The 27915-nt window shown below is 39.2% G+C and overlaps 3 protein-coding genes across 3 annotated transcripts; all 3 read left to right on the top strand.

The window, feature by feature from the left end:
- Positions 1-666: 666 nt before the first annotated feature.
- LOC127227129 (olfactory receptor 5A1-like) lies at positions 667-1616 on the top strand. The gene is given in 2 exon segments (XM_051191422.1): positions 667-1057; positions 1060-1616. Coding segments are annotated over 2 exon segments (948 nt in total).
- Positions 1617-13849: 12233 nt separating this feature from the next.
- LOC127227160 (olfactory receptor 4D6) lies at positions 13850-14794 on the top strand. The gene has a single exon (XM_051191469.1). The coding sequence runs from the start codon at positions 13850-13852 to the stop codon at positions 14792-14794; it is 945 nt and encodes a 314-aa protein (XP_051047426.1).
- A 9066-nt stretch (positions 14795-23860) lies between these two features.
- On the top strand, positions 23861-24796 carry LOC127227151 (olfactory receptor 4D9). The gene has a single exon (XM_051191458.1). The coding sequence runs from the start codon at positions 23861-23863 to the stop codon at positions 24794-24796; it is 936 nt and encodes a 311-aa protein (XP_051047415.1).
- The last annotated feature ends 3119 nt before the right edge of the window (positions 24797-27915 follow it).

Genomic DNA, 27915 nt, shown 5'->3' with positions numbered 1-27915 from the left:
TGACTAGCTACTTACTATGTGTTGACATTTTATGCATGCCACATTATTTGTTTTTAAAGTGAATGAATCCATGAAGTACTTACTGCAACCTAGTTTAAAGGTGGAGAATTTGAAACTAGATATGTGAGCTAGCTCACCAAAGTGATACACGAGTAAATGGTGCAGACATGAATTTTTTCCCCGGGATGCTAAGTCCATAGGTGATAATCATCTCAGCTACAGTTTACTGCTAAAATGTTTAAGACAATGATGCAATTGTGGGGAGGGGGCATCTTTAAGTGCATTTGTGTGTGTGCATGTTCATATGTGTACAGGTGCACATGCATGTGGGGACCAGAGAACAAACTCTATTTTCATTTATCAGACACCATCTACCTTGTTTTCTGATACATATCTATGGCTAGCTTGCAATTTGCACAGTCGCTAGGCTGGCTAGTTAATTACATGTATTGACTTTTTAGCATGAGTTCTTCAAGTCTTACTTAGATCCTCATGCTTGTATGGCAGGCACTTTATTGACTGGGTCACCTCCCTGGCACCTTTTGGTTTTGGCCTGATGTAATGTCCAGCCCCTCATGCATGTGTAACCACTTTCCATAGCATCTGTAATGTGGATGGTCATTATTAAACCAGGCATGCCCCTTGTCCTTGTGGCCCATGGGAAACATGACTGTAACTAACACCTGGAACAGCTCTGTGACCATGTTCATCTTCTTGGGATTCTCAGACCACCCAGAACTCCAAACCTTCCTCTTTCTGACTTTCCTGGGCATCTATATCATGACCTTGACCTGGAACCTGGCCCTCATCTCTCTGATCAGAGGTGACACCCGTTTGCACACACCCATGTACTTCTTCCTCAGCAACTTATCCTTCATTGACATTTGCTACTCATCCTCTGTAGCTCCCAAGATGCTCTATGATTTCTTTCTAGAGCAGAAAACTATCTCATTTTGGGGGTGTGCTGCTCAGTTCTTCTTCTTTGTTGGTTTGGGCCTCACTGAGTGCTTCCTACTAACCACAATGGCATATGACAGATACGCAGCCATTTCCAACCCCTACTCTACACCACCATCATGTCCCGGGGTCTCTGCATGCGCATGGTGGCTGGGGCATATTTTGGTGGCTTCGTGAGTTCTTTTATTCAAGCCAGTTCCATATTTCAGCTCCACTTTTGTGGACCAAATGTCATCAACCACTTCTTCTGTGACCTCCCACCAATCCTGGCACTTTCTTGCTCCAACACATTTCTCAGCCAAGTGGTGAATTTCCTCATAGTGATCATGGTTGGAGGGTCTTCATTTATCATCCTCCTAGTCTCCTACAGTTACATAGTGTCTGCAGTCTTGAAGATCCACTCTGTTGAAGGCCGGTGGAAAGCCTTCAACACATGTGCCTCACACCTCATGGCAGTGACCATGCTGTTTGGGACAGCACTTTTCATGTACCTACGGCCCAGCTCCAGCTACTCATTCAGCAGAGACAAGGTAGTGTCTGTCTTCTACTCACTGGTGATCCCCATGCTGAACCCTCTCATTTACAGTTTGAGAAACAAAGATATCAAAGATGCCCTGTGGAAGGTAATGGAGAAAAAGAAAGTGCTTTCTAGCTTTTGAGTGGTCCTCCACTCTACTGGAGGTGTACACAATCCAGTGCACCACCTCTCCTTCTGCCTTAGGCAAGGGAGATGTTCTGTATTCATATTTGAAAATAAACTATAAAAAATGATCCCTGAAAAAGTACGGGGAGAGACAACTGAGATTGGGTGGCATTTGGGAGGGCTATGTGGAAACCCAGTGCTGTGGAAACTCCCTGGAATCTACAAGGATGACCCTAGCAACAACTCTTAATAATGGGGGAATACAGAGCCTGGACCAGCCATCTTCAGTAACCAGGCATGGCTTCCAGAGAGTGATAGGACTGGGACACCAACACCAACCCAACCACAAAACCTTTGGCCTAAAATCTGTCCTGCATGCAAGATGTGCTGGTGCAGGACTCGCAGGCATGACCAACCAATAACTAGAGGCCCACATCACAAGAGGGAGCTCATGCCAGGAACCAGAGGCTGGATTTAAAAAAAGAGAGAGAGAGAGAGAGAGAGAGCAAAAGGGAGAGAGAGGGGGGGCGAGAGAGAGGGAGGGAGGGAGGGAGGAAGGAAGGGTGGATGGGTCTGGCTATACTCAAAGATTGGAGCCTAGCCTAATCATCATTTGAGAAGCTTCATTTAGCTCCTGATGAAAGCAGATGCAGAGACCCACAGCCAAACATTAGCTGCAGCTCAGGGAACCTAGAGGAAGAGGGGGAGTAAGGACTGTAGGAGTCAGAGAGATCAGGAACACCAGGAGAACATGGACCACAGAATCAACTAAGTGGGACTCTTAGGGGTCTATAGAAACTGAAGGGGTAATCACGGAGCCTGAATGGGCCTGAGCTATGTCTTCTATATATATGCTATGGTTGTTTATATTGGTGCTCTTATGGAACTCCTAACAGTGGGGGGGAGGGAGGACAGGGGGAGAATATCTGACCCTTTTGCCTGTCCCTGTGACCCTTTTCCTCCTACTGGGTTGCCTCATTCAGTCTTGATATGAGAGTTTGTGGCTGGCTTTGTTGTATATTTCCATGCCATGTATGGTTGATATTCCTAGGAGGCCTTCCCTTTCCTTAAGAGAAACATAAGAGGAGTGAATCTTGGGGAGAACAGGCTGCTGGGAGGAGTGAGGAGAGAGGAAACTGTGGTCAGGATGTATTATATGAGAGAAGAATAAAAAATAAAGTGAAAACAAGGCTCTTCCCATCAGATGTTCTTCGTACTCACTTGTCTATTGAGTTCACCAATCAAGACAAAGGTGAAATGAATTTCTTTATAAAAACAACTTTCATCTGGGTCATGGTAGACTACTTGTTCAATCCCTATGCTCAGGAGGCACAAGCAGGCAGATCTCTGTGAGCTGATGCTAATCTGATCTATATAAGGAGCTCCAAGCCAGTCAGGGCTATATAGTGAGATGCTATCTAAAAAATTCATAATAATGTATTTTTATAATAATTATGACAAATCTCTGTTATTAGACAATGTATACCAAACACAAAAGTTACTTAATTCAGTATTCATTACAATGCTTTAGTTACACTATATTAGGCTACAAAATGAAGAAACAAGATCTCATCAGGAAACCCAACCTTCTCAGCATTACACCAGAAATAAGGGCAGAACTCTGGTACAGGTTCAGATATTCTGGAAACTGCTCCTACCAGATGGCAGAATTTGAAGAGATCTGCTATGCATAGGTTATATAAACCATAAGAAAAAAATCTGCTCCATTAAATATGGTCTTCTTGCTGAATTTCCCTTATGGCTGCTGAACCATTCTCTAAGCAAATACTAAAGGACATTGCCCTTTGCTACAGCTTCTCACTGTCTCAGCTATATAAGAATCTAACAAACCTGAGTCCAGGGGTCCAATGTATTGCACTTTTGTTTATCTCTCTCCACAATTGTCATCTATTGAGTCAGTATTGCCTATATTTATTTTAACCATGCTATTCCTTCAGTGATCTGACACTAAGAACAAACCCCATTTCAACTTCATGTCTGTCTTAATGAACATAAGCATACTTAACTCTCTTCTATCTGAAGAGGCCCCTTCAGAATCTCTGTCCCTAACCTACCTTAATTAACATGTGCAGCTCCATGAGGTGCATTTCATATTTTCCATCATCTAGGGCAAGATAGAGAAGGCTTTCATTTCCATATAACTGCTCTTTGGAGGGAAAGACATTTAAAAAAATTTGTCCATCAGATACATCTCTACTGAGATCTACTCTGGTTTCTTTGTGTCATTAGACACTTCCAACATACTAACTTTTGCCAGCCAGACCACCTGAGACCCCATAAAGCTCCCACCTGCCTCCTGACTATACATCCATTATCCCAAGATCTGTTGTTCCCAAGATGACAAGAGCTTACAGAAGGTAGAACATCTTGACTTGGAGAGCCACACCAGAAGGCTGGAGAGAAGAAACCAACAGGTGCTTTGTCAACCATTGAATAGTGTAAACAAACAGTAGCAGACAAGTTTCAGAAAGGAAAGGAAGATCTCAACCTTCTTACAAGCTTACTCTTCTCCTGAACATTGTACAGCCAGTGCACTGACTTTTTAGTAAGTGCAGGCTTAGCAGCAATGCAAAGATTTAATGTCATTTCATTGTTCAAATAAGAGAATTGTTGTAGAGTATTTGTTCACTGTGTGAAGATGTGTCACTGTGATTAGTTTAATAAAGAGCTGAATGGTCAATAGCTAGGCAGGAAGAGGTTAGGCAGGACTTCTAGAGACAGAGAAGGTTTTGGGAAAAAGAAAGGTGGAATTGCCAGCCAGACACAGAGAAAAAACAAGAGGTGCAAGATGGAAGAGAGGTAACACCATGTGATATAATGTAGATTGACATAGATGATATAACTTAGAAGTTATAAGAGCTAGTTAGAAACAACCCTACGCTATAGGCCAAACATTCATAATTAATAAGAACACTCTATGACATTATTGAGAGCTGAATAGTGGGACAGAAAACAAAAGGCTCATTATAAAGAACTATTTATTACCCCAAACAAGGAGGAATAGTCAATGCATGGAGAGGAGAGATAACTGTCCCAAATTTAATCCCCAATTAAGACCAAAAAAAATATAAGATGACCTCTACAAGTCATATATAGAAAACTTGTATGCTAACTAGAAATAAAGAAAAAAATCAAAGTATTAGGATAACTTTGTAGGTAGAAGTGCTTGCTACACATGACTGATGACGTGAGCTCCATCTCTGGAATCTACCATAGAAGGAGAGTGCCAACTCCCAAAAGTTGTTCTCTGACCTCTACACATTCACTGTGGCATATAAAAGTGCACATATGTGTACACACATAATAATAATAATAATAATAATAATAATAATAATAATATTTTAAATTTAAAAAATCAAAGCATGAGCTGAGTTACTGATGGTGTTCTTGGGAGAATAAGGCTTTTATCTGACGCAGTGGCTGCTTCAGACATGTTAGCCCACTCAGAAGGAGCCCAGTTGTGCTGTGCTTACTATTTTTGTGCCTACCCAGTAGCTTTAAAAAGATGGCATGCATTCTACTACAAGGAGACAGAATCCACTGAAACAGAAAGGTGGGGAATCTGAGCTATCCTAACCAATTTTCTCAAAAAAGAAAAAAAAAACACACACACAATCCTATAAGTCATGCCAACCTTCCTAGGATAGGCTGAGTGAAGGGAGAGCATAAAATCAGAATCCTTCTGATGTAGGCTCCCCTTCTAGGAGAGATGAGAATAGAGTTCCACACACCTGCCGAGATATTTAGACTTCTGCTATCATTCACCAAATGATGAACTGAAACACTATTCATGATTCCAAGGACATCCATGCTAGGAGGAACTCATAAAGGGCAACCAAATTGCCAAGAATCCTCAAATCTCAAGTTAGGGCTCTGTAATGGTGTTCTTAGCCAATGCCTCTATTTTTTCACTACTATTAAAAAACCAAGATGATTATTTTAAATGTTTTAGAAAATAATTTAACAAACATTTTGAATTTTTATTATCAAATGTCACACACACAATGTTCCCAGGACCAACAACCAAATCCCTGTACCATTTTTCCCTACTCTTTAACACACCACCATTATAACCACTGGTGATGTAATCTAAGTCATATGTCCCTGAAGACAATAAACTCCATGAATGTAGAGATCACACTATTTATCTGAATCCCAGAAGGTACTAAATGCATATTGTGATTGATCATTATTACTGACATTTAATAGGAAATCAATCATATGACCAACTGTTGCGTCTATCAGACAAAACTGGCTGTTTCAAATATCTGTACATGGATGCAAAGGACTTCACACAAGGCCCAATGTTGATCTAGCCCAAAGAAGTGGCTTATGGGGATTGTTCAGGCTTCTCTGAATACATTTTCATTACCTCCTCATTGTCTTCTCATGGGGGGAGGGGAGCAGAGAGACAGAGCAAATGAGCACAAACATGTATGTTGCTTAGTAATTTTTTAATAACTCCCATTGCATCTACAAGCACAAGCCTTCTCCATTGAAAATTACACTTACTACAAATATCTGACACAAATCCCTATGCTGACTATTATATTAGTCTTATAATTTGGTGTTTGGGGGAACACTGAAGGCTGTGCATATGTTCAGGTAAAGAAGGGCAAAGCCTTGACAATGGAAAAAAATGGCAGGCTTCTCTTTCTAACACAAAGGTAGGTGAAGTCATCTTAAAGACTAGATAAAACTTGTGATTTATGTAGTATTCAATCTTTAATCCCTGAAAAGTAAGACATTTGGTAGTAATTTAAATATGTCACTTTGAATTAAAATTTTAAAATTTTTTAGCTAGGTGTGATAGCACACACCTATGATTCCAGCATTCAGGAGGCCAGCATTGTTTATATAGAGTTTCACGCCAGCTAGAGCTACATAATAAGATCCTGTCTCAAAAACTAAGATATACATAAGGAAAAGGTAAGATTTCTAGCATAAAACAACATACTTCTGAAGACACAATTAAATTAAAAGGTGAATTTTTTATGTCAAACTCATTGTGTGAACATCTACTGAGTATCTGTGATGGTCCTTTTCTAAAAAGAAGATTAAAAGATAGCTTGAAGCAGGAAGAGAAACTTGAGTCATAGTGATGTCAACAGTGTGATAACATTGGTGACCTACATTTGTACAAGTCGTGGTGTACACTCACCAGCAGATAGCTCCTGACTCTCACAGTAACACAAAGGAATAGAAAATGTAGTATAATTTCCAAAATGGTGTAAAGGAGAACAGACACTTCTTGGGAATCTCTTACTCATTACACACTCATGTCCATTAGATCAAACATCTGTTCCAACATAATTATTGAATAACTGATGTATGCTAGGAAGATGCTACCAATTGACTTCAGGAGCTTTGAATTTTAGGGGAAAGACAGAAATAGGTATATAAGATGCTGCCATAAGGAAAGCCCACTGTGAAGAAAGCCCCAGACTTCTCATTTTATGGACTAATATTTCTAACTTAATAATGGCTGAGTTGCTCAAGGTTAGAGTCAAAATGTAAACTACTTGAACCTGACTTCAATAGTGTGTCCTTTAGACAAGTTGCCTCTCAGACTGATGGTAAAACCCTGGGGGGGGAGCATGTAGAATGGCCATCACTTGATTCTGACCTGTTCTTGAGCCTATACCTAGGACTTTGTAAAATGAATGGCCACAAGCACAGGTAAATGCTAGCACTCCAAACAGAGGCAAACTGCCAATAGCCAATAGCTTTGATCTAAGTTCTGAGGGAACAGAATGGACAGGTCCTAGGTTATTCACTAAGGCAATGTTCACAAAGCTTTAAGAAATAAAAAGAAAACCTGGAGTTGGTCCCCCAGTGCATGCACACACACACACACACACACACACACACACACACACACACACACACACACACCCCTTTCATCAGTAAGTTGCATTTCTTACAATTTTACAGAAAAGGAAAGGAAAATATACAATATCAGAGTCTAAATCATTAAAGAAAATATTTCACTTCAAATGGTGAATATGTGTTACTTATTTTTAAAGTCACGAGCTATTTTTGTTTTTTAACTATATTTTTTAATGGTACAGAAGATAATGTACATTTTAAAGTAAAGCTGTCAGAATCAGGTGTGGTGGTACACCCCTGAAATCTCAGTGTTTGGGAGGTTAAAACAGGAAGGTCACAGGTTCAACAATAGCCAGAGCTACCTATCATGACCCTATCTCCAAAATAATAAATTAGTAACAGAATTAGCTAATTATCTAATTTATAAAATGCTTAAATAACATTGATCACAGACAATGGCCACAATTAGTTCAGACCTGTAGGCATATAGTTTTTATTGTTGTTGTTGTTTTTACCAAAATTACATCAGCTAATATATTGAGTGTTTTAACCCATAGCTAAAAGGAGATCTTGTCACATTTCTACACTGTCAATCTGAAAGTTTGCAAATTCTAAACTGTATATTACACTGCATTTATTGGGCCAACTTTTTATATCAAACATTGACTGAGACTCATATTGCTTCTATTTTCCACAGTCCTGTGAGGAGCCTTCTTTGTCCCTATGACACTAGGCTTTTGGTTTATTCATCCTTTAACATGAATTCCTAAAACAGAATTTCATACTAATAATGTTTGCACCTTTTAAGTTTTAATACATATTTCCAAAATGCCATTCCTCCAAATTTTTCCCTGGTATTTAACATATTTGAAGATATTTCTTTCCCCATATTCATGTCTAAATAACAGGCCTTTTCAACATTGGCCAGAATTCTACATGAAATATTATATCTGATTACAATTTTAGTTTACATTTCTTTTATTAATAGTATGATTAACCATCTCTTTATATGTGAGCTGGTCACACATCTCTGTGTGACTTAAGATTTACTTATAAAGTATCTGTCCTATCCTCTTGATTTATAAGAGTTCTTCATTAAAAATATTAAGAAAAAGCTAGACAAGATAGATAGACAGACAGACAGACAGACAGACAGACAGATGAATATAATAGAATAGGCCAGCATGGTGGTGCACATGGTAATGCATATCCTAGCACTTGAGAGGCAGGAGCAAGCCGAGCTCTAGGAGTATGAGGCCAGCTTGTTTACATAGTGGGTTTCAGGCCAGCCAGGGATGCATAAGGAAGACCTTGTCTCAAAAACATTAAGATTAATGGTTTGTACCCATACATAAACACTGAGTCAAACTAGAACCCAGAAGCAGATGGAGAGGACAAGACCATGCGGTAGAAGTACATAGAGACAGCTTACCTGAACAAGGAGGAGCTAAGGGCCACTAGACTGATAGCTGGGAAGCCAACAGAGGTCTGACTCGGACTCCCCTGAATATGGGTCTCAGCCAGAAGGTCTGAGCAGTCTAAGAGACCTCAGACAGTGGAGCCAGGATGTATCCCTGGTGCACAAAAGGACTTTGCAAACATATCCCCCATGGAGGGATAACTGCCTTATTCTAGAGATAGGAGAGAAGCCCTAGTCCCTACTTCACAGGACCTGTCAGATCTACATGACCCCAACTGGATGGCATTCCCCTACATATTGTATTGTGGTGGGGGGTTGGGAGGGGAGGGTGTTTAGAGTGCATGGGAGAGGGTAGAGAGGGCAAAAGGGAGGGAAGGAGGGAGGGAGGGCTGGAGGGGAGGGAGGGAGGGAGGAGGGAACTGGGATCGACATGTAAAATAATAATAATAAAAAAAAAAAAAAAAAAAAAAAAAAAACGCTTTGACTCCAAAATTTAAGTTGAAGAACAAGTTACTGGGGAAAAGTATTTCTATTTTTGTTTCCACAGAAAATGAAAAGATGTGGATTCCTTCCAGACTAATGTGGTTTGATCACACCAGACCGCCTGAAACAGAGTACAAGCTGATCCTACATTCCAAACAGCTGGACAAAACAGCCCTACAGACTACAGCTAGGATATCTGAATCTTCTTCGAATCCCCCAAGACAGCGCCCCTTACCAGCAGGAAGTAGTTTGGAAAGAACGACGCCCAAATTCCCAAATATTGTGTATAAATGTTTGTTTTCATTTAATTGGACTTTGTTATATAAAATTAAATAAAAAATACTCTATATGCAAAAAAAAAAAAAAAAAAGATTAATGGTTTGTATGGGAGGGGGTGCTTGTAGACAGTTTTCCATTTTTCCATTTATATTTAATTGTTAATATTTATAATGCTTTTGAAACCATAGATGTTACATACTATTGTTTAATCAAACCTAATTTTCTTTAATGTAATTTTCATCTATTTAAAATTTTTGTATAATTGTATTTATTTATTTTTATTTTTTGCTTTCTTATTAATTTATTTTTCACATTCCAATCCTAGTTCCCCATCCCTCCTCTACTCCCGCTCCCCCCACTCCCCTTCCTCCTTCCATCTGCTCCGTAGAGAGGAAGTCTACTATGTCTGTCCCATCATCTCATTGAGGCAAGACCAAGGCACCTCCCCAACCCCACACCCTTGTGTCTAGGCTGAGCAAGGTATCTCTCCATATAGAATGGACTCCACTAAGTCAGTTTGTGCATTAGTGTTAGATCTTGGACCCACTGGCATTGGCCTCATATATTGTCCCATTCACAGCATTGTCACCTATATTAAGGGAGTCTAGTTCAGTCTTAGGCAGCTTCCTCATTTGTCAGACCTGAGTCAATGATCTCTCACTAGCTCGGGTCAGCTGATTCTGTGGGTTTCCCCATCATGGTCTTGACTCTTTTGTTCATATTATCACTCCTCCCTCACTTCAATTGTACTACAGGAGCTTGGCCCATTGATTAGTTGTAGATTTCTGCATGTGTTTCCATCTGAATCTGGAAGAGGATTCTAGTTTTTCTGGGGTTGTGGATTGTAGGTTGGGTATCTTTTGCTTTATGTCTGGTATCCACTTATAAGTGAGTACATACTATATTTGTCTTTCTGGTTTAGGGTTACTTCACTCCGGAAGTTTTTTGTTTTGTTTTGTTTTGTTTTGTTTTGTTTTTCTAGTTCTATTCATTTGTCTGTGAATTTTAGGATGCCATTGTTTCTTACTATTTACACATTATTCTATTGTGTAAATATACCACATTTTCTTTATTCACTCTTCAGTTGACGGGCATGCATCTAGGTTGTTTCCAAGATATGGCTATGTTTATTTATTTTTATGTGTATTAGTATTTTGCCTTTATGTATGTCTATGTACCACTTGTGTGCCTTGGTGCCCCTGGTGCCTGTGGAGTCCAGAAAGCAGCATCAGATCCCCTGACAGCTGAATCACAAATGGTTGGGAGCCACCATGTAGGTGCTAGGAATCAAACCCAGGTCCTCTGAAGGAACAGCCAGTTGCTTTCAACCCCTAAGCCATCTCACTAACCCTTCCAAAACCTATTTTTAAAATCTTCACTTCAATTTTATTCTAATATTTTCACTGCTTGAACATTTGATTTCTACAATTGTATTTTTCTGTGAGAAATACGTAAGTGCTACACAGTATTTCAGTTTTAAGTATCCATATGTAAAAAGAAGTCAGACATTCAAGCACATTTAGAATTAGGCTCAGTCAAAACTAGAAACTTAATATGTCATGTGACTTTAAGTCACATAAGTTGATTTCTTGGAATTTATCTTAAAGAAATTATAGATACATGCAAAGAAAATCATTCACCAATTGCTCCATGCTGCATTATTTGAAAATACTATCAGATTCCACTAGTCAATTTAAGAGGAACATGACAGTTATGTGGCTCCCCCTCTTTCCTGTGCCTTCAGAAAGGCTGACTCCATGCCACCCATCACTGACTTCCCAATTTTCCTTTCTCAGCTCCAATCTCCCAAGACAGCTTTCTCACCTAGATAATGCCTTGTTCCTCTCAACCCTTCTGCCTGATTTATTCTGTACCAATGCAAGACTCAGTCTTAGTAAACAGGTCCATCAATCCACAAAACATCCAGCAGATTCTATAGCAACAGTAGCAAAATACATGCAAGAAAATAAAATGTAAAAAAGAAACTATGCCATGGCTACACATTTTTTAAATGGTGTAAATAATTAAGCCACATATACATTTTGAAAAGCAAAACCAAGATATGTGGTTAGTAACAAAGTTCTGATTTTTTCTAAGATGAGTATTACTAAAGTATCCCTGTACAACAGAAACATTTCCTCTGGAACTTCACAGACAATGCCTTCAACGATGATGTCATTAGGTGAATTTTCTAATGGCGTCATTAGGTAGATACATTGAATAAAAGACAAAGTTTCAAGCAGAGTGTATCCCCTGTATGACTTCTGCTGCTTCACAAGTGAGGGAGGATTAGAGAAACAAATCCTTTCAGAATATCCAGTCACAAAGAGGACCTTACTAAGTGCTGACACGTTGACATAAGATTCCTATGGCATTGTGCACCCTAAGCATCTATCAGTGAAAGACTGGAGAAATGTTTTAACTAATTGACTTTTTTTTAATGATAGGGAATCAGGAACCTAAGTGCCCACAGGATTTTCATTTAAGTGTTATGTGTGTTCCTCAAATAAAGGAGTTAAAGTTGACCCAATTTTGAGGTAATTTTAAAGGAAAAACATGAGCAATTGATTGTTTATGGAATCCTCATTTGAGAGAAATGTGTTGTTTTGTCCCTCTGTCTTCTCATCTTTATTATGCTGTCTTTTTCACTTGATTCCATTGCCTCCAATGTTCCCTCTCCACCTCTACTCCTGAAGTGAAAGTTGGTCATCTCAGCAGTCTGAATTATACTAAAAATTCCTGAGATACAATTTGCTTAGGGAATGCAGATATTCTTATTGAGACTGATCTTTCTCTAATGGCTCTCAATTCTGTTTTTATATTTTATATCATATACCAATAGTATAAAGTCTTTGAAATACATATCAGAGACTCTGGCTAAAGTTCTCTTTTCCTAATCCATACTCTGATTCTGACCAAATAAGCAACTTTCTCTTTCACTGCTGTAGTGATGAGCACTGATCTGAGCCACCTCTGATGTTGTGTGAAGCTTTAATGGCCAGTTCTTCTGACCATTAAACATTCTGATCGTTAAACATCCCTGAACATCTACTGCTGGCCCTCAGTCTGCCAGGGCCCTGTGAGTCCACAGTGAAATCTGGGTTTCCAGTTTGCTGAAGAGCAGTATTTATGATGGCCTGATTCTTCCTTCTGGAAGGTTGGGTGATGACAATTAAATAGTCAGGCTACTTAACTAATGGTGTAAGCTTTCTCTTCCCATCCAGATGCCAATGAGCCAAAGCAATTCCCAGACTTGATCTGGTAGAGTGGTGTAGTCACAAATCTTCTGCATATTGTTAAGGTCTGGAGATCAGTGAACACTGATTAAACAAAGATAGATTTTAGACAAAACTATTGCAATGCCAAAGAAAGTTTGAGCTCAACTCCAGATACAACAGGGATGGGTGGATGTTTACAACAATGAGCCAATGAGAGTGAGAGGGTTAGTGAAAATTAGAGATAAAACTAAAAGTGTATGTGGGGAGCAGGATGAGTTTCATTCAACTGGCTAAAATGAATTCTTGCTACAGACAGGCCTAGCACTCAGATACACAAATTTTGATATTAGAGAAGAGAGATAAAGGATTTGATTGGGCACCAAGGGTGGGAGAATCTCATTAAACAGACTAAGCACGTTGCTTGTGGTAACTCGGTTTGGGAAGAAAGGACAGGAAGGCCAAGTTTGGGGAGCTGGTGAGAAGGCTCAAAGGAGCCTAACTCAAATCTGGTCAAGGAGAATTTACTTGAATTTAAATGCCAGAAACTATGCAAGTGTAGGCAAGTCATGCACAGACCTGAGCTTCAAAGAAAATTATAACCACTCTGAAGATCCTACCGACTTTCAAGTGAAAAATGAAGATGAAATTGCACGGTGAAATGTGCCGAATGCCCTCCATATGAAGAAATTTTCCTCACGAGGCAGAGGACAAATCATAGGTAAATGTCCACAACATGGGAACTTCTCCCTACCCAGAATAAAGGCTAAGACTATGATGGTTCTCCCTGCAAACCAGGAACCATCAGGATAAGGAATTTCTAAATCAAAAATTGAAGAAGAGTCTGGTGTAGTTTTCCTATGTAGTCATGACGATGTGAGTACTTTAAAAACCCTAATAACAAACACTGTATAACAAATGATGTTTCAACCTCACGCTGCCATACTCCAAACCCTAATGTATCTTCTCCACAGGTATATGTGACAGAAGTTTATCCCGGTCATGGGCCAGATAAACCACACTAATGTGAAAGAATTCGTCTTCCTGGCTCTTACTCGCTTCCGAGAACTGGAGTTCTTTTTGTTTGTGGTCTTCTTTCTAGTGTATATAACAACTGTGCTGGGAAACACCCTCATTGTTGTTACCATCACCTCTGAGTCCCGCCTCCACACTCCTATGTACTTCCTCTTGAGGAACAAATCCATTCTAGATATTATTTTTTCATCTATCACAGTCCCCAAGTTCCTGGTGGGTCTTTTGTCAGAGAGGAAAACCATCTCTTACAATGGTTGTTTGACACAGATCTTTTTCTTCCACTTTGCTGGTGGGGCAGATATTTTCTTCCTCTCTGTAATGGCCTATGACAGATACCTTGCAATTGCTAAACCCCTGCACTATGTAACCATAATGAGGAGAGAGGTATGGGTGGCCTTGGTGGTGGCCTCCTGGGTGGGTGGGGGTTTGCATTCAATTGTTCAGATAATTCTAATGCTTCCACTCCCCTTCTGTGGCCCCAACACCTTGGATGCCTTTTACTGTGATGTACCCCAGGTGGTGAAGCTGGCCTGTACTGATACCTTTGCTCTTGAACTTCTCATGATCTCCAACAATGGGCTGGTGACCCTGCTGTGGTTCCTCTTGCTCCTAGGCTCCTACACCATCATTCTGGTTATGCTCAGATCCCATTCTGGGGAGGGACGAAACAAGGCTCTCTCTACCTGCACCTCCCACATCATGGTGGTAACCCTTCATTTCGTGCCCTGTGTTTACATCTATTGCCGACCCTTCACTACTCTGCCCATGGACACGGCCATATCCATCAATAACACTGTCATCACCCCTATGCTAAACCCCATGATCTACACTCTCAGGAATCAAGAGATGAAGTCAGCCATGAAGAGACTACAGAGAAGGCTGGGGCCTTCTGAGAGCAATAAGCTGGGGTAAGCCATCTGGTGGAGTCCAGAAGTCTAAGGCTAATTTAGTTCTCTGCATCTGCTAGTCTAAGAATAAGAGAATTGGTTCTATAAATCTGTGATATTGATGTCACCATATGCCTTCTAAGATATAAACATGCAAATCCATTAGAGGGAATATGAAAATAAAATGAAGAGATGGAACCAGACAATGTATACTTTCTGACTTGTATACAGGTGAGACATCCAGGAGAAAAAATTGAAATCAATCCCACAAGGGCCACTATGCTGTCATCTGTTACTCTCATGCCTATCCTTACCTTGCTTCACCACCTCTGATGCAGAATAGCACTACTGTCCCCAACATTATGAGAGAATGAAGTATAGTTAATGGTGTGAGGGTGGTAGTTATAAAAGTCAGCATTGCTGCAAATTTGGATTCATGTTCCCCATTAGCTATCCATACATTCCTAAATATGTGTGTGTATATATTGGTCAATTACTAAATGGTGTTACATAATGAATACAGCACTATAAATGTATTTCACCAATTAGTGAAAAGAGAAGGAATTATTTAAATTGGGTTAGAGAGAGAGAGAGAGAGAGAGAGAGAGAGAGAGAGAGAATGCATGTAAAAATCTATATCTAAAACCAGGCAGTGGTGGTTCATGCCTTTAATACTAGCACTCAAGAGGCAGAGTCAGGTAAACCTATGAGTTCAAGACCAGCCTTGTCTACAGGGTGAGTTCTAGGACAGCCATGACTACATAGAAACCCTGTCAAATAAAATAAAAGCAACACTATGTCTAACCCAGCTGTTTCCTATTTTTCATTCCCTTCAACTGATTTGTCCACTGAAATTATTCTTGGGTTTACATGTGTAGTTTGTAGGCATACATTTAGCAAATCAATAATGTTATTTCATATCAACCTCAACTTCCCTTTTCTCTCTATCTGTTCTATGTGTCTCTCTGTCTGTGTGTGTGTGTGTGTGTGTGCGTGTGTGTCAGAGGACAACCTATAGGTCATTCCTCAAGAGCCATACACTTTATTTATTGAGACAGGGTCCCTCACTAGCCTGGAGTTCACCTACTCAGCTAGGCTTCTGAATCAGTAAGCCACAGAGATCATCATCTCCCCATCATTGGAATTACAAGTCTGTACCTCCACCTCACCAAACTTTTTCACATGTATTCTGAAAATCAAGCTTAAATCCACATGCTTAAAGGCAAACATCTTACTGACTGAGCCATCTACCAATCCCTTCTAGGACTTTTAAAAGTGAAATAAAATTGTACCTTTTGTCTAAGTATTAGTAGACTGTCCTAGACAGTTTGAAACAAGACCAAAAACTACCGAAGAAATATCTTCCACTATCAAGGCCTATTTTAACAACAATATTGAATAAAAAAAAAGTGCTGGTATAGTGTCATTTACAAAGACTATTGCTATATCTTGAGGTAGACTGAGTCCCAATTTTTTGAGAAACCACCATATTGATTTCCAAAGAGTCTGTACAAGTTTGCACTCCCACCAGCAATGGAGGAGTATTCCCCTTACTCCACATCCTCTCCAACATAAGCTATCATCAGTGTTCTTGACGTTAGCCAAATATTCTGACAGGTGTAAGATGGAATCTCAGAGTTGTTTTGATTTGCATTTCCCAGATGACCAAGGATGTTGAGCATTTCCTTAAGTGTCTTTCAGCCATTTGAGTTTCTTCTATTGAGAATCCTCTGTTTAGATCTGTACCCCATTTTTGATTGGATTATTTGGTATTTTGATATCTAGTTTCTTGAATTCTTTATATATTTTGGAGATCATCCTTCTGTCCAATATGGTATTGAATATGAATTCAAATTTACCTTTACCCACAGGAAGGATTTCAACTGTGGATAGGTAAAGACAATCTTTCTCCTTCAGTGCTTTCCTCAAATTCTCCCCTTCTGTCTCCCCACAATCATTCAAACTCAAGCTCATGAATGAAGCACATTGAACTACTTTTTCTTCAAAGTACCAAATTATTACAGTTCATAATATTTAGTCAGGAAGGCTCTAATAGATAATGCCCATCTGTGGGCCTCCCTGACTTCTGTAAGGCAAAGCTACTTGCAACCAAGACTTATGATCACAGGACACTGCTTCTTAGCCTTTCTTTTGTTATTTATTATATTTTTATATATAATATTCATTATTTTTATTATTTATTATTTTTAACATATACATATACTATTGCATATATATATATACATATACAGTACTTTGATAATATCATACACACATTATTCTCTCTTCCCTCCTATTCCCACAAACTCCTTCTTCTCAAGACACCTCCTCCTACCTTCATGCCTTCTTTTTTATGACCTACTAAGTCTAATTAGGATTGCTTATATGAGTATAGGTGGGGGTTACTTATTTGAGCAAGACAAACTTACTAGTGGCAATAACAATGAGAATGTGACCTCCCCATAGTCCAGCAAATATATTCCAGGATGAAATGGTCACAGTCCCTGTCTTAAGCAGGTCTTATGTAGATAACCACAGTACTGTGAGTTCATGGGTGATACAGCCAAGTCACATCCAGAAAACAGCATTCCACAGCATTCTCTCCCATCTTCCAGCTTCTTATATTCTGTCACCTTTTCTCTGGTATTCCCTGAGCCCTGAAGTGGGTGTTCTTGAAGTCTTGTTTAAGGCTGAGAACTCAACCATCACAGGACTCTGATTCATCCTCGTCTTTTCTTAAATTCCTATCCCTTAATGAACCTCATTAAACATTTTTCTTGATGACCCCTACAAAGAAATTTCCTACCAAAGATTTATTATATATCTTTTCATATACCAATATTCACTGAAGAGCCACACATTACTGAAATAACTAGCATGGATTCGCCTCCCCCAAAATCAGTTGTCCCTTTGTCCCCATGAGGAATGAGTGGTCCTATGACATTAGATGCTCCCATAGACCAATGTTCCTCAAAAAAGTCAAAGAATAAGAGAATGCATACCTTTGAGCCTTCTACAGTTCTTGAAGAATTTGAAAGACAGATGCCCTGATTAGCATTAACTGTCAACTTGTTAAAACTTAGAAATATCTTGGAAGAGAATCTCAATTGAGAAACTATCTAAAACAAACTGACCTGTGTACATGTCTATTGGAGATGGTCTTGATTGTTAATTGATGTAGGTGAGTCCAGTCCACTGTGGGTAATGCCATTCCCTAGGCAGGTTGTCCTGAACTCTATAAGAAAATTATAAGATATCTATAAGATAAGCCTGTCAGCCAGCAAACAGCATATTCCAGGGCTACAGCTTATTTGGCTGTGAAGTACATTCCTTTATTGGAGGTACCGTTATATGGAATAACAAGTAGGCCTGTTATTAATGTTCTACCTTGATTCCCTCAATGATGGGCAATGACCTGGAATTGCTAGCTGAGTAAACCCTTTCCTCCATTAATATGCTTTTGGTTGGGGTGTTTTATAACAGCAACAAAAATGAAACTAGGACAGCCATATGGAAACTTACTACTTCATAAGCCAATTAAAAATATGTTAATTTGAAAATGGAGAAGAGAAATATCATACGTGGATAGATAATGATGCTTCTGGAAGCTGTGTTATATAAAAAAAAAATCAGTAACAGGTGGTAACCTCCCTAGAAGCTGTTTCTCAGGAAGACCCCCCCAAAAAAAACAGTACATATTTCTTACTATTCTTTATAGCCCACCAGAACAAGATGATAATATTCTATTACTAAAGATACCATATACCTTTATTGCAAGATAAAGAGAAACCATGCTGGAATTGACATGTAAATTTCCTCCCCTCTGTCTAGTTTGTTATTGTTGTTGTGTTGTTTTGTTTTGTTTTCTTATTTTACATACAAATCCCAGTTCCCTCTCCCTCCCTCCCTCCCATGCCCACCACCATCCTCCCATCCCATCTGCCGCTGCACCCCCACTCCACAGGGAGGGTGATGCCACACAGGAGGGAATCAACAAAATCTGTAAGTCATTTGGAGTAGAGACTAGGCCCTCCCTCTTGCCTCTAGGTTAATGGAGTTCCCCTCCATGGGGAATGTGCTCCCAAAGTTCTATTGTGTACCAGGGATACATCCTGGTTCCACTGTCAGAGGTCCCTTAGACTGCCCAGGCCTTCTAACTGAGACCCACATTCAGAGGTTCTGAGTCGGTCCAATACTGGTTTCCCAGCTATTAGTCTGGGGGTCTCACTGTCTAGTTTTCATATTGCCAAACATGTACTACACAGGCTGTCAAGAGGTAAAAGTCATCAACTGCCTTACTCAGCTTTGAACTTTATGAACTATGACAAGACCCACCAGGAAAGATGGCCCCACTAGTACAATAATGGCATGACTACCATGGGGGATCACCAACTTTTCTCTGGGTGGATTTAATCCCCGGTCAACAAGAAAGAATTCATGTCTGGTACTATAAATCTTGTCGACAACCCATGGCTTTGTGAGGCTGGAGTACCATAACCTTATGGGAAGAATTTTCTTCTGGTGTTCAGCTAAATTGATGTGGTACCAAACTGCCTTAAGTATATATAGCCAGCCATAGAGAAGTTTCTTTTGCCATGAATCAAGCTAAATTCAGAGACTTATGCCTACTCAAGATGCTGAGAATACATGACAGTTAAGTGTTCTGCCCGAAATAGAACATTTATACCATCTTCCCTCTCAAAAGCTCATAGGACATCTGGACAAAGAAGAGAGAAAGCATAAACACCAAAAGACCTAGAGAAAGGCTCTGAAATACTATCTCCTTAGTATGACACAGCCATTCCAATCATGACCCTATAGGAGCTACCGTGCACTAGGCCTACACAAAACTGGAACTTATAAACAATCATGTATTGAGGCAGGGTTCATGGGACTTGATCTTAACTATTGGCTACTGATGGATTCTATAGAGGGCATTTTTTGTCTTCAGTTGCATATCCAACAGTGGGTAATTCCACACTCATGGTCACAAAGCCCTAGTTAAACCCAGAGAGTCACAATACAAAACAAAAACATGCTGTTATGGTAGAAAGAGTCTAGTAGAAAGAAAGGGCAGTTGACAAGGATGGGAAGGAGACCAGAGAGGGTGGGTGTGAGAGTAATCATGCACTATACACAGGTATGAAATTATCAAAGAACAAACAATAAAAAATAATTTGGAGAGCAAAATATGTGGACACATTTATATGCATGCACATGAGTGATTTGCAAGTAATTATTTAGAAACTCTCTAATAACTCCCACTGGGACCATGGTACTCAGAAGAATGTCCATCCTATTTTAATGCTCACATCCAAATTCCCTTTGCTAATTTTCATACTAAATTTGGGATTCATAAAATAGTTTTTATGAGAAGGACAGTTTGGGATAGAAAGAAAGTCACAATGATGTGACTCCCAAAACTTACCCTTCCAACATGAAGGCTAAAGAGATGGCATTGAAGCAGGTCATAGATAATCTTCATAAGGCCTTCACCTAAACTTCATCTGCACTGAAGCCTAGCCACCCAGGCCTTAATGATAAGTGCTTATGACTGGACACTGAAGAATTTAGGTAAGGACACTCAACTATTGGAGTGTGAAATACTAAAGGATGTGCAGAATAATGACTGTGAACTTTGTGGCTAAGACATTGAAGGAATAGTGAAGGTTTAACAGCTATAAATAGAAACACCGTGTTAAGTATTAGGAAATCAGGGATTCCTTCAAGAGAAGGAACAACAGACATGGACTCAGCACAGCAAAAGAAAACAAAGGTTTTACTAGAAAGAAAAATCACAAAGAAGGAATACGTTTTGTTCCAATTTAGGCCTTATGATGATCCTTGAGTATCATGAAACCTTTCTCTATAAAATAATTGCCTCCTTTTAAAACCCTATATTCTCTTTTAAAACTGTGTCCATTTCAGGGGCAGATTCATATGCATTCTTTTCCCTTGGCTGACTACGTAAACAGCAATATTCCCAAACACCCAGATCTAGCACCCAAATCTTTTTTTCTGCTTGATCAAATTCCCTCAAGTTTGTGCAAACAAAAAGAACAAATTGGCTCAAAGAGAAGTTTTATAGTGAGGTGCTTTCCATTTTGTGAATGTCTTTGTATCCAACCCTTCGTTGGTAAGCAAGAAGATGATGCTTTCAGAACAAAGAAAAAGCCAAGTTAATTGAGAGCCTATTACATGCTAGAGACATTACAAACATATTTATTCTTTATGTGGCTTCATGAAGTAAGGGTTATACTGTCTCAGCTTACAAAGAAAACTGGAGGAACCTAAAGGATTTGTTCCAGGTAAGAACAAAAAGGAGAAAGAGACAGAATTCCAAGCAAGTGATGTCCCATTCTTAAGCCTTTGACATGGTCCTGTAGTTAATACAACCAAGAATCCAAGTATAACATGGTTTCCTCAAGGTGAAAGAACTACTTTGTAATCTGCATCAGAGAAAAACATCTCTATCTTAGCATCTTTGAGGCCAGGGCAGAAAGATAAGCAAAATAGTGTCTTAGGGTCTGGACTAGTAGCTCAGTGGTAGAGTTATTGCCTTGAATACTTTAGGACTTAGGTTCAATGCTGATAGATAAGACAGGTGAATTCAAGTTCTTTATTTACATTATTTTTCAAAGTCATTGTTTTCCAAATCTTGCCCAAGCAAAATAGCTGGACATTGAACTATATCTCTGAAGCTGCCAAGTAATTAAGTCAAATTCAGATGCTAAACATAAATATATCTCCCTCCTCTGAGTAGACATTTATCCTTTTGTCACCATCATAAGTTTTCTCAGACATTATTGAGGAATTCAAAATAAAGACTGACTTCACAACTCACTTGCTAGGTGACTTTCTACCTGTCACTTAAGTCTATAAGAAATAGTATCTTCCTATAATTAATCTTTAAGCTAGAACATATTGCTCAGTCTCGACTGACCTGGAGAAAAATACAATGAAGTGAAATTCCCCTTAGTTGAATATCCTCTCATTATGTCCACCTGCGGTAAGGTGAAAGCCAGAAATTATAAATCCCAAGTTATTCACATTAGTTGATATTTCTTCCTTGGAAGGGCAAAGAAAGAAATTCTCCTTGCCAATGTCTACATCATCCTGGTAATGTTATTTTGGGGAAGAGGAAGGAGCAGGGGTTTGTAAAAGAGGGGAAGCTGTTCTTCAGACACATCTACTTTCACTGCAGCAGAGCAGTGTGCCAGGGGTTTGAGTAAGAAGCTCCAGTCCTGCCAGACAAAGAAGGTGTCTGATTTTAAAGGTTTCCTTTTTAATATTTTACTTCCTTTTATTATTATTATTATTATTATTATTATTATTATTATTATTATTACATGTATATGTTGAGTCTGTCTGTGTTCACATGAGTGCAGAATCCAGAAGAGGACATCAGATCTCCTACAGCTGAGGTCACAGTTGTAATCTGTCTGTCATGGGCACTGGGAACTGAACTTGGGTCCTCTACAAGGGCAGCAAATGCTCTTAATCTCCAAGACATCTCTCCAAACTCTGACCTTAAAGGTTTCTGCAGGATGGGAAGGTCCTGAAAATGAGGGATCAGGTCTACTTAATATGTGACCTGTGCTATAGGACCAGATAAGCTAACAGGCCATGTGTAACTTAGGACACATGACTGGGGTCGCTCTCTGAATATGGGAGTGAGGCTTGGTTAATGTGTGACCCAAGTAACTTGACAGCAATCAGGCTTCCTCTGACCCTGGAGTGGCAGGGAACATGGTGTACATCTGCCTTGCTCAGAGCCCAATCTGCTTAGGGCCTGGTTGAGCCTATATTTCCCTCCCTTTTTTCATGTACATGTGTCTAGACCTTAGCCACTTTCTTTACTAATAAATTCATCCCTACTACCATTCTTTATCACCTTTTTATTGTTGTTGCTCAAACCTCATCATTTATTGCCAGAATATGAGAATCCATGAAATGAAATTTGAAACTTAAATGGTATCATTTGTGTGACACAGCATGCATGAAGTGAAAGAATTCCATTTCCATTGTGAAAGAATTGGCAATTCCATTGTGATGGGGGAGAAGAAAACAAAAGAGTGATGAAATTCACCCTTGGAAATGGCTGGGGAAAGTCAGTTAAGAGGTTCTTACATGAATTATTTTTAGATTTGTGTGTCCTGAGATTGATAGGAGATGGGAGGTAGTAGAAAGACCCAGGAATGAGGAGCTAAGAGAAACTTGTCTTATTTCTACCCTGCCATTGGCTTTCTATATGATCTTGAAGATTTTATTTTCTTTTATTGTGCTCAATTTTGTATCATTAAAGTGAGATAATAATCTACCTCAGATATATACCTTGAACCTCAGAATGATGCTAAGAAACATTATATTTGAGCATGTGTCAGGTTGTAAAACAATAATATCTGTCCATGTGAATCCCTATTGTGACAATTTATTTTAGTGACTTTAAGATGGATGGATGGATGGATGGATGAATAAGTGACAGATAGATAGATAGATAGATAGATAGATAGATAGATAGATAGATAGATGATACCACATACATAAGAGTACACACATGCCACTGCTGCCAGGATATAGAGGTCAGAGAACAACTTGTAGAAGTTTGTTCTCTCCTTCCATCATGTAGGTTCTGGGAAATGAACTCGGGTCTTCAGACTTGGTAGAATGTGCCCTTACATGGTAAGCCATGTCACCAAGACCTGTGTGTCTTTTAAACTATAGAAAAAGAAATGTTGTAAAAATGAGATTATATGCATTTACAGAGCTGGAGTCTAGAACCTGTTCTGTGTGCCCATATTGAAGGCTCTCTTGTTAAAGATTCTAAAAGCAAGTTTTAACAGAATACACAAAAACCCACCCATTTCGATATGAAAACAAATTGATCTAAACTACAACTTGTACTAACAATAGAGCTGAGGCAGGTAGAATCAAGTGCTTTTCCCAGAGTGAGTTCCTGAAGAACATGCTATGGTGACAAATTACATAGTTATGCATATTCTATCTCATCAGGACGCAAACCTTACTTCATGGTTTTAATAACACTGGCATTTCCTCCAACGGTGTATGTACACAGAAGAAATGTCATTCAATGGCACTGAGAAACCATACCAAGGTGACTGAATTTATTTTTTGTGGCCTTACCCAATCTCAAGAACTGAGCTTACTCTTATTTTTCTTTTTATTTATGGTTTATATAACAACAGTGTTAGCAAATGTTACCATTATGGTCACTGTAACCTCGGATTCCCGCCTACACACCCCAATGTATTTCCTGCTTCGCAACCTCTCTGTCTTAGACATCTGTTTCTCCTCCATCACTGTTCCAAAAGTCCTAGTGGACCTTCTTTCAATAAGAAAGACCATCTCCTTCAACGGCTGCTTCACTCAGATTTTTTTCTTCCACCTGCTTGGTGGGGCAGACATCTTTTCTCTCTCTGTGATGGCATTTGATCGTTACATGGCAATCTTCAAGCCCCTGCACTATGTGACCATCATGAGTAAGGGGCGGTGCACCACCCTCATCATGGCCTCCTGGGTGGGGGGCTTTGTTCACTCCATTGTGCAGATTTATCTCTTACTCCCACTTCCTTTCTGTGGACCCAATGTTGTTGATGGTTTCTACTGTGATGTCCCACAGATTCTCAAACTCGCCTGCACTGACACCTTTAATCTTGAACTCCTGATGATCTCAAACAATGGCCTGATCACTACACTATGGTTTGTTCTTCTCCTTATATCCTATACAGTCATCTTGACAATGCTGAGGTCACATACAGGGGAGGGGAAGAGAAAAGCCATTTCTACCTGCACCTCCCACATCACTGTGGTCACTCTACACTTTGTGCCCTGCATCTATGTCTATGCCCGACCATTCACTGCCCTCCCCATGGACAGAGCTGTCTCAGTCACCCTAAATAGTGTTGTTCCTGTTCTGAACCCAATTATCTACACCCTGAGGAACCAGGAGATGAAGTCAGCCATGAAGAGACTCAAGAAAAGACTCGTACTTTCTGAAGTAGAATAGAATGACTGGTTGTGGGAAAGGTAAACATAAAATTGAGTCCTTTTTTTTAACATTGGTACTTGGCTATGCACAATCAACTATAGTAATGTTGTATGTATTGGAAAGATCTGACTCATAAAATTGTTTGTAAGCACAGACATCAGTAGAATATTAAACAAGAAAGAAACTGGCAGAAAACAAGAACTAAACATGAAGTATAATAGAAGTGCTGAGGTGTCCCATCAATTGTCTTATGGTCACAGTTTGATTTGAGGCATAAGGGTTAACAAGGTCATCTTTCTCAAAACTGCAGGTCTCCAGCACTTATGTCTCCATTTGCTGGCAGTTACTCTATGACTCTATGAGCTAAACACTGTTCGTAATTTTAGCCTTCCTTTTTAAGTCAACACACACTTGTAATAAATGGTTTTTAAAGATTTTCTACCATCACTCACTTCCTATGACTCTGAAAATTGACTGTGAGTTTGACCTGCAGTCTGCCTTTGTAAAACCTTGACGTATAAATACATAAATTGAGAGAATCTAGAATTACTTTTTTATTACATTTAACATTCACCTTGTACATAATTGATTTGAGTGTTTGAAAAAATAAAAACATATCTAACACAATAAATTTCTTTTTATTTTCTTATGCATGCTGCTTTGTAGTTCCTTTACCATGGTATATTAAAATACAATAAAATTGTCAAATTAACATATATAATTGTCCTTTATAGTTTTAATATCTATATAGAACCAAACCCCTTTACTTATAGTAAATCTCACTTGAATTTATGGGATGGGAGAATCAAAGCCTTATAAAAATTGATTCCAAACTCAAGTCAGTCTTAGCCTTTTCCTATTTTAAGGATTGAGGTTGATTTTTTTTGACACAGGGTGCCCTGGAATGCACTGCCCTCAAACTCACAGTAACAGTTCTGTCTCAGCCGATCTGACACATGGATTATGGGTGTCAAAAGTTAGACTCAAAAACATTGCTAGACCTGTGCACACAACAGTACAATTACAATGCAGTCAACTAGTGTTTGCAGAAATGTGTTCATTCCAACTTTCACACAACCTACCTCCTGAATACAGAGAGCCCTGGAAACTAAACTGCATGTAATCACACACAGAAGAGCAAAATCATTTCCCTCTTCCTCCTTCTGTACCATTGTATCCAGAAAGACTGAAGTAAAGGGTCCATTAAAATGTACCTAATAATTAGTAATAGAGAATATCATAACTGATATTATTTGATATTAATTTATCAAAGACTTTGGGAATTAAAATTTTTGAGAGCTAGAAGATAATACTGTACACATACTGTATGTTGCATTGCTTCCTTGTGGGAGCAGCTGAAACCAAAACACACTGATATTTCCGTAGGAAGATGTGGAACTAGACCCAAATAGATAAAAGTATATACAAAGACTATCTCAGATAAAATTGTGCTACAAAGTCAGGTCAGAGTAAATAGAAGGTTTACTAGCATGAAATTATGTGATAGAGAAATAAGACATAAAATATGACATAAATGTGAAAGCTTATGCATAGCTTTTTTAGTTCAGTAAAAATTATACTGGAAGCAGCAGATTTATGGTAGGAATATAGCAAAACATTTAGAAGTGAAAATTATAATGAACTGAAAACTAAAAAAAGATCACACATAGACAGAGACAGAAAAATCGGTACACTATGTGATTGATGGACATGGAGAACGTGAATGAATGTGACAAATGCTAAGAATGAAAGAAGTTCCTGGAGGAAATAGTAGGAATGCAGAAATGACATTTTAGGAGATAATAGTTGAAAGATGCCCATAACTGATGAGTTATACAGATGCCCAGATTCAAAACATATCAAAACTGAATATAAAAACTGAGCTGAAATGAAAAATTCCTTGTGCTAACTCAATTGCACAATTAACAAGCAGAAGAAAGAATTAAAATTTTTGGGAACATGGTCACTGAAATTAGACAGTCTGAACTAGAAAAGCATGCCTGCACTTCATCTCTAAAAAAACCAAATCTGGGTCCTCGTGTTCACTAGATAGATGGTCTACCAACTAGGCTTATTCTCCAGCTCCTGTAATGGCTTTGCTTCTTTATGAGGCTCATAGAATACATTCTAAGTATTCTATGAGTGCAGCTCAGCCATACAGCATTTATCCAACACATATGAGGCCCTCAGTTTGATTCTTAAAGTTGACAATAAAAACAAACAGCTGTAACTCAATCTCCATTGGGCACAGTCTTTGTTGTCTTTCCATGTGCTCAATGGAAACCACTGTGCTAATGAGCTAATGGGTTTTCCTCACTGTTCTGTGCTGCCTCCCCACAATCTCACTATACTAATTCCACTTTAGTCAGAGTGGCCATCTCCCTCCATTCTCCTCATTCTCACAGCTGGAGAGATGGCTAAGCAGTAAAGAGAACACACTGTACTTGCAGAGACCTGAGTTTGTTTCACAGATCCCATGTTGTCCAAGAGGATCCAAGGCCTCTAGCATCCACATTTACCCATATACACACATGCACATGCACACAACCAGTAATTAAATAAATAAATATTTGCAAAGCTCACCACTTTCTCACTACCCTTTTAGAGGCTAACAAGACAGCACAGTGAAGGGTAGTCACTACTCTTTCAGAGGATCTGAGTTCTGTTCTCGGCACCAACATTAGTGCCTGAGCTATAACTTGAGCTCCATTTGAGTATGATGCTATCTTCCAAATTCCACAAGCACCTACACTCACTGATGTGCACACATTCATAACTTAAAATAAATGCTTTAAAAAGAAATAATCCATCGCTGTTAAGTTTCTATTTTTAACTCTGGCTTGTTGTGTTTATGTTTTATCAACTAAAATCATTCCATAATTTAATTTTTTGGCTTTTTCAGACAGGGTCTCTCTGTGTAGTCCTGTCTGTCCTCATTATGTAGAACAGGCTGGTCTTGAATTCTCCGAGCCTCCTGCCTCTGCCTCCCAAGCGCTAGTATTAAATTGTGCCATCACTCCAAGCTAATTTAATTTATTTTAAAATACAGCTGTCTTTCTGGGTGTTGGTAATGCACACTAGCACTCGGGAGACAGACACAGGCAGATCTCTGTGAGTTGGAGGCCAGGCTGGTCTAA

The sequence above is a fragment of the Phodopus roborovskii genome, unplaced genomic scaffold (assembly GCF_943737965.1).
Source record: "Phodopus roborovskii unplaced genomic scaffold, PHOROB, whole genome shotgun sequence".
Taxonomy (NCBI): Eukaryota; Metazoa; Chordata; class Mammalia; order Rodentia; family Cricetidae; genus Phodopus; species Phodopus roborovskii.
This window is presented reverse-complemented; position numbering and strand designations above follow the sequence as displayed.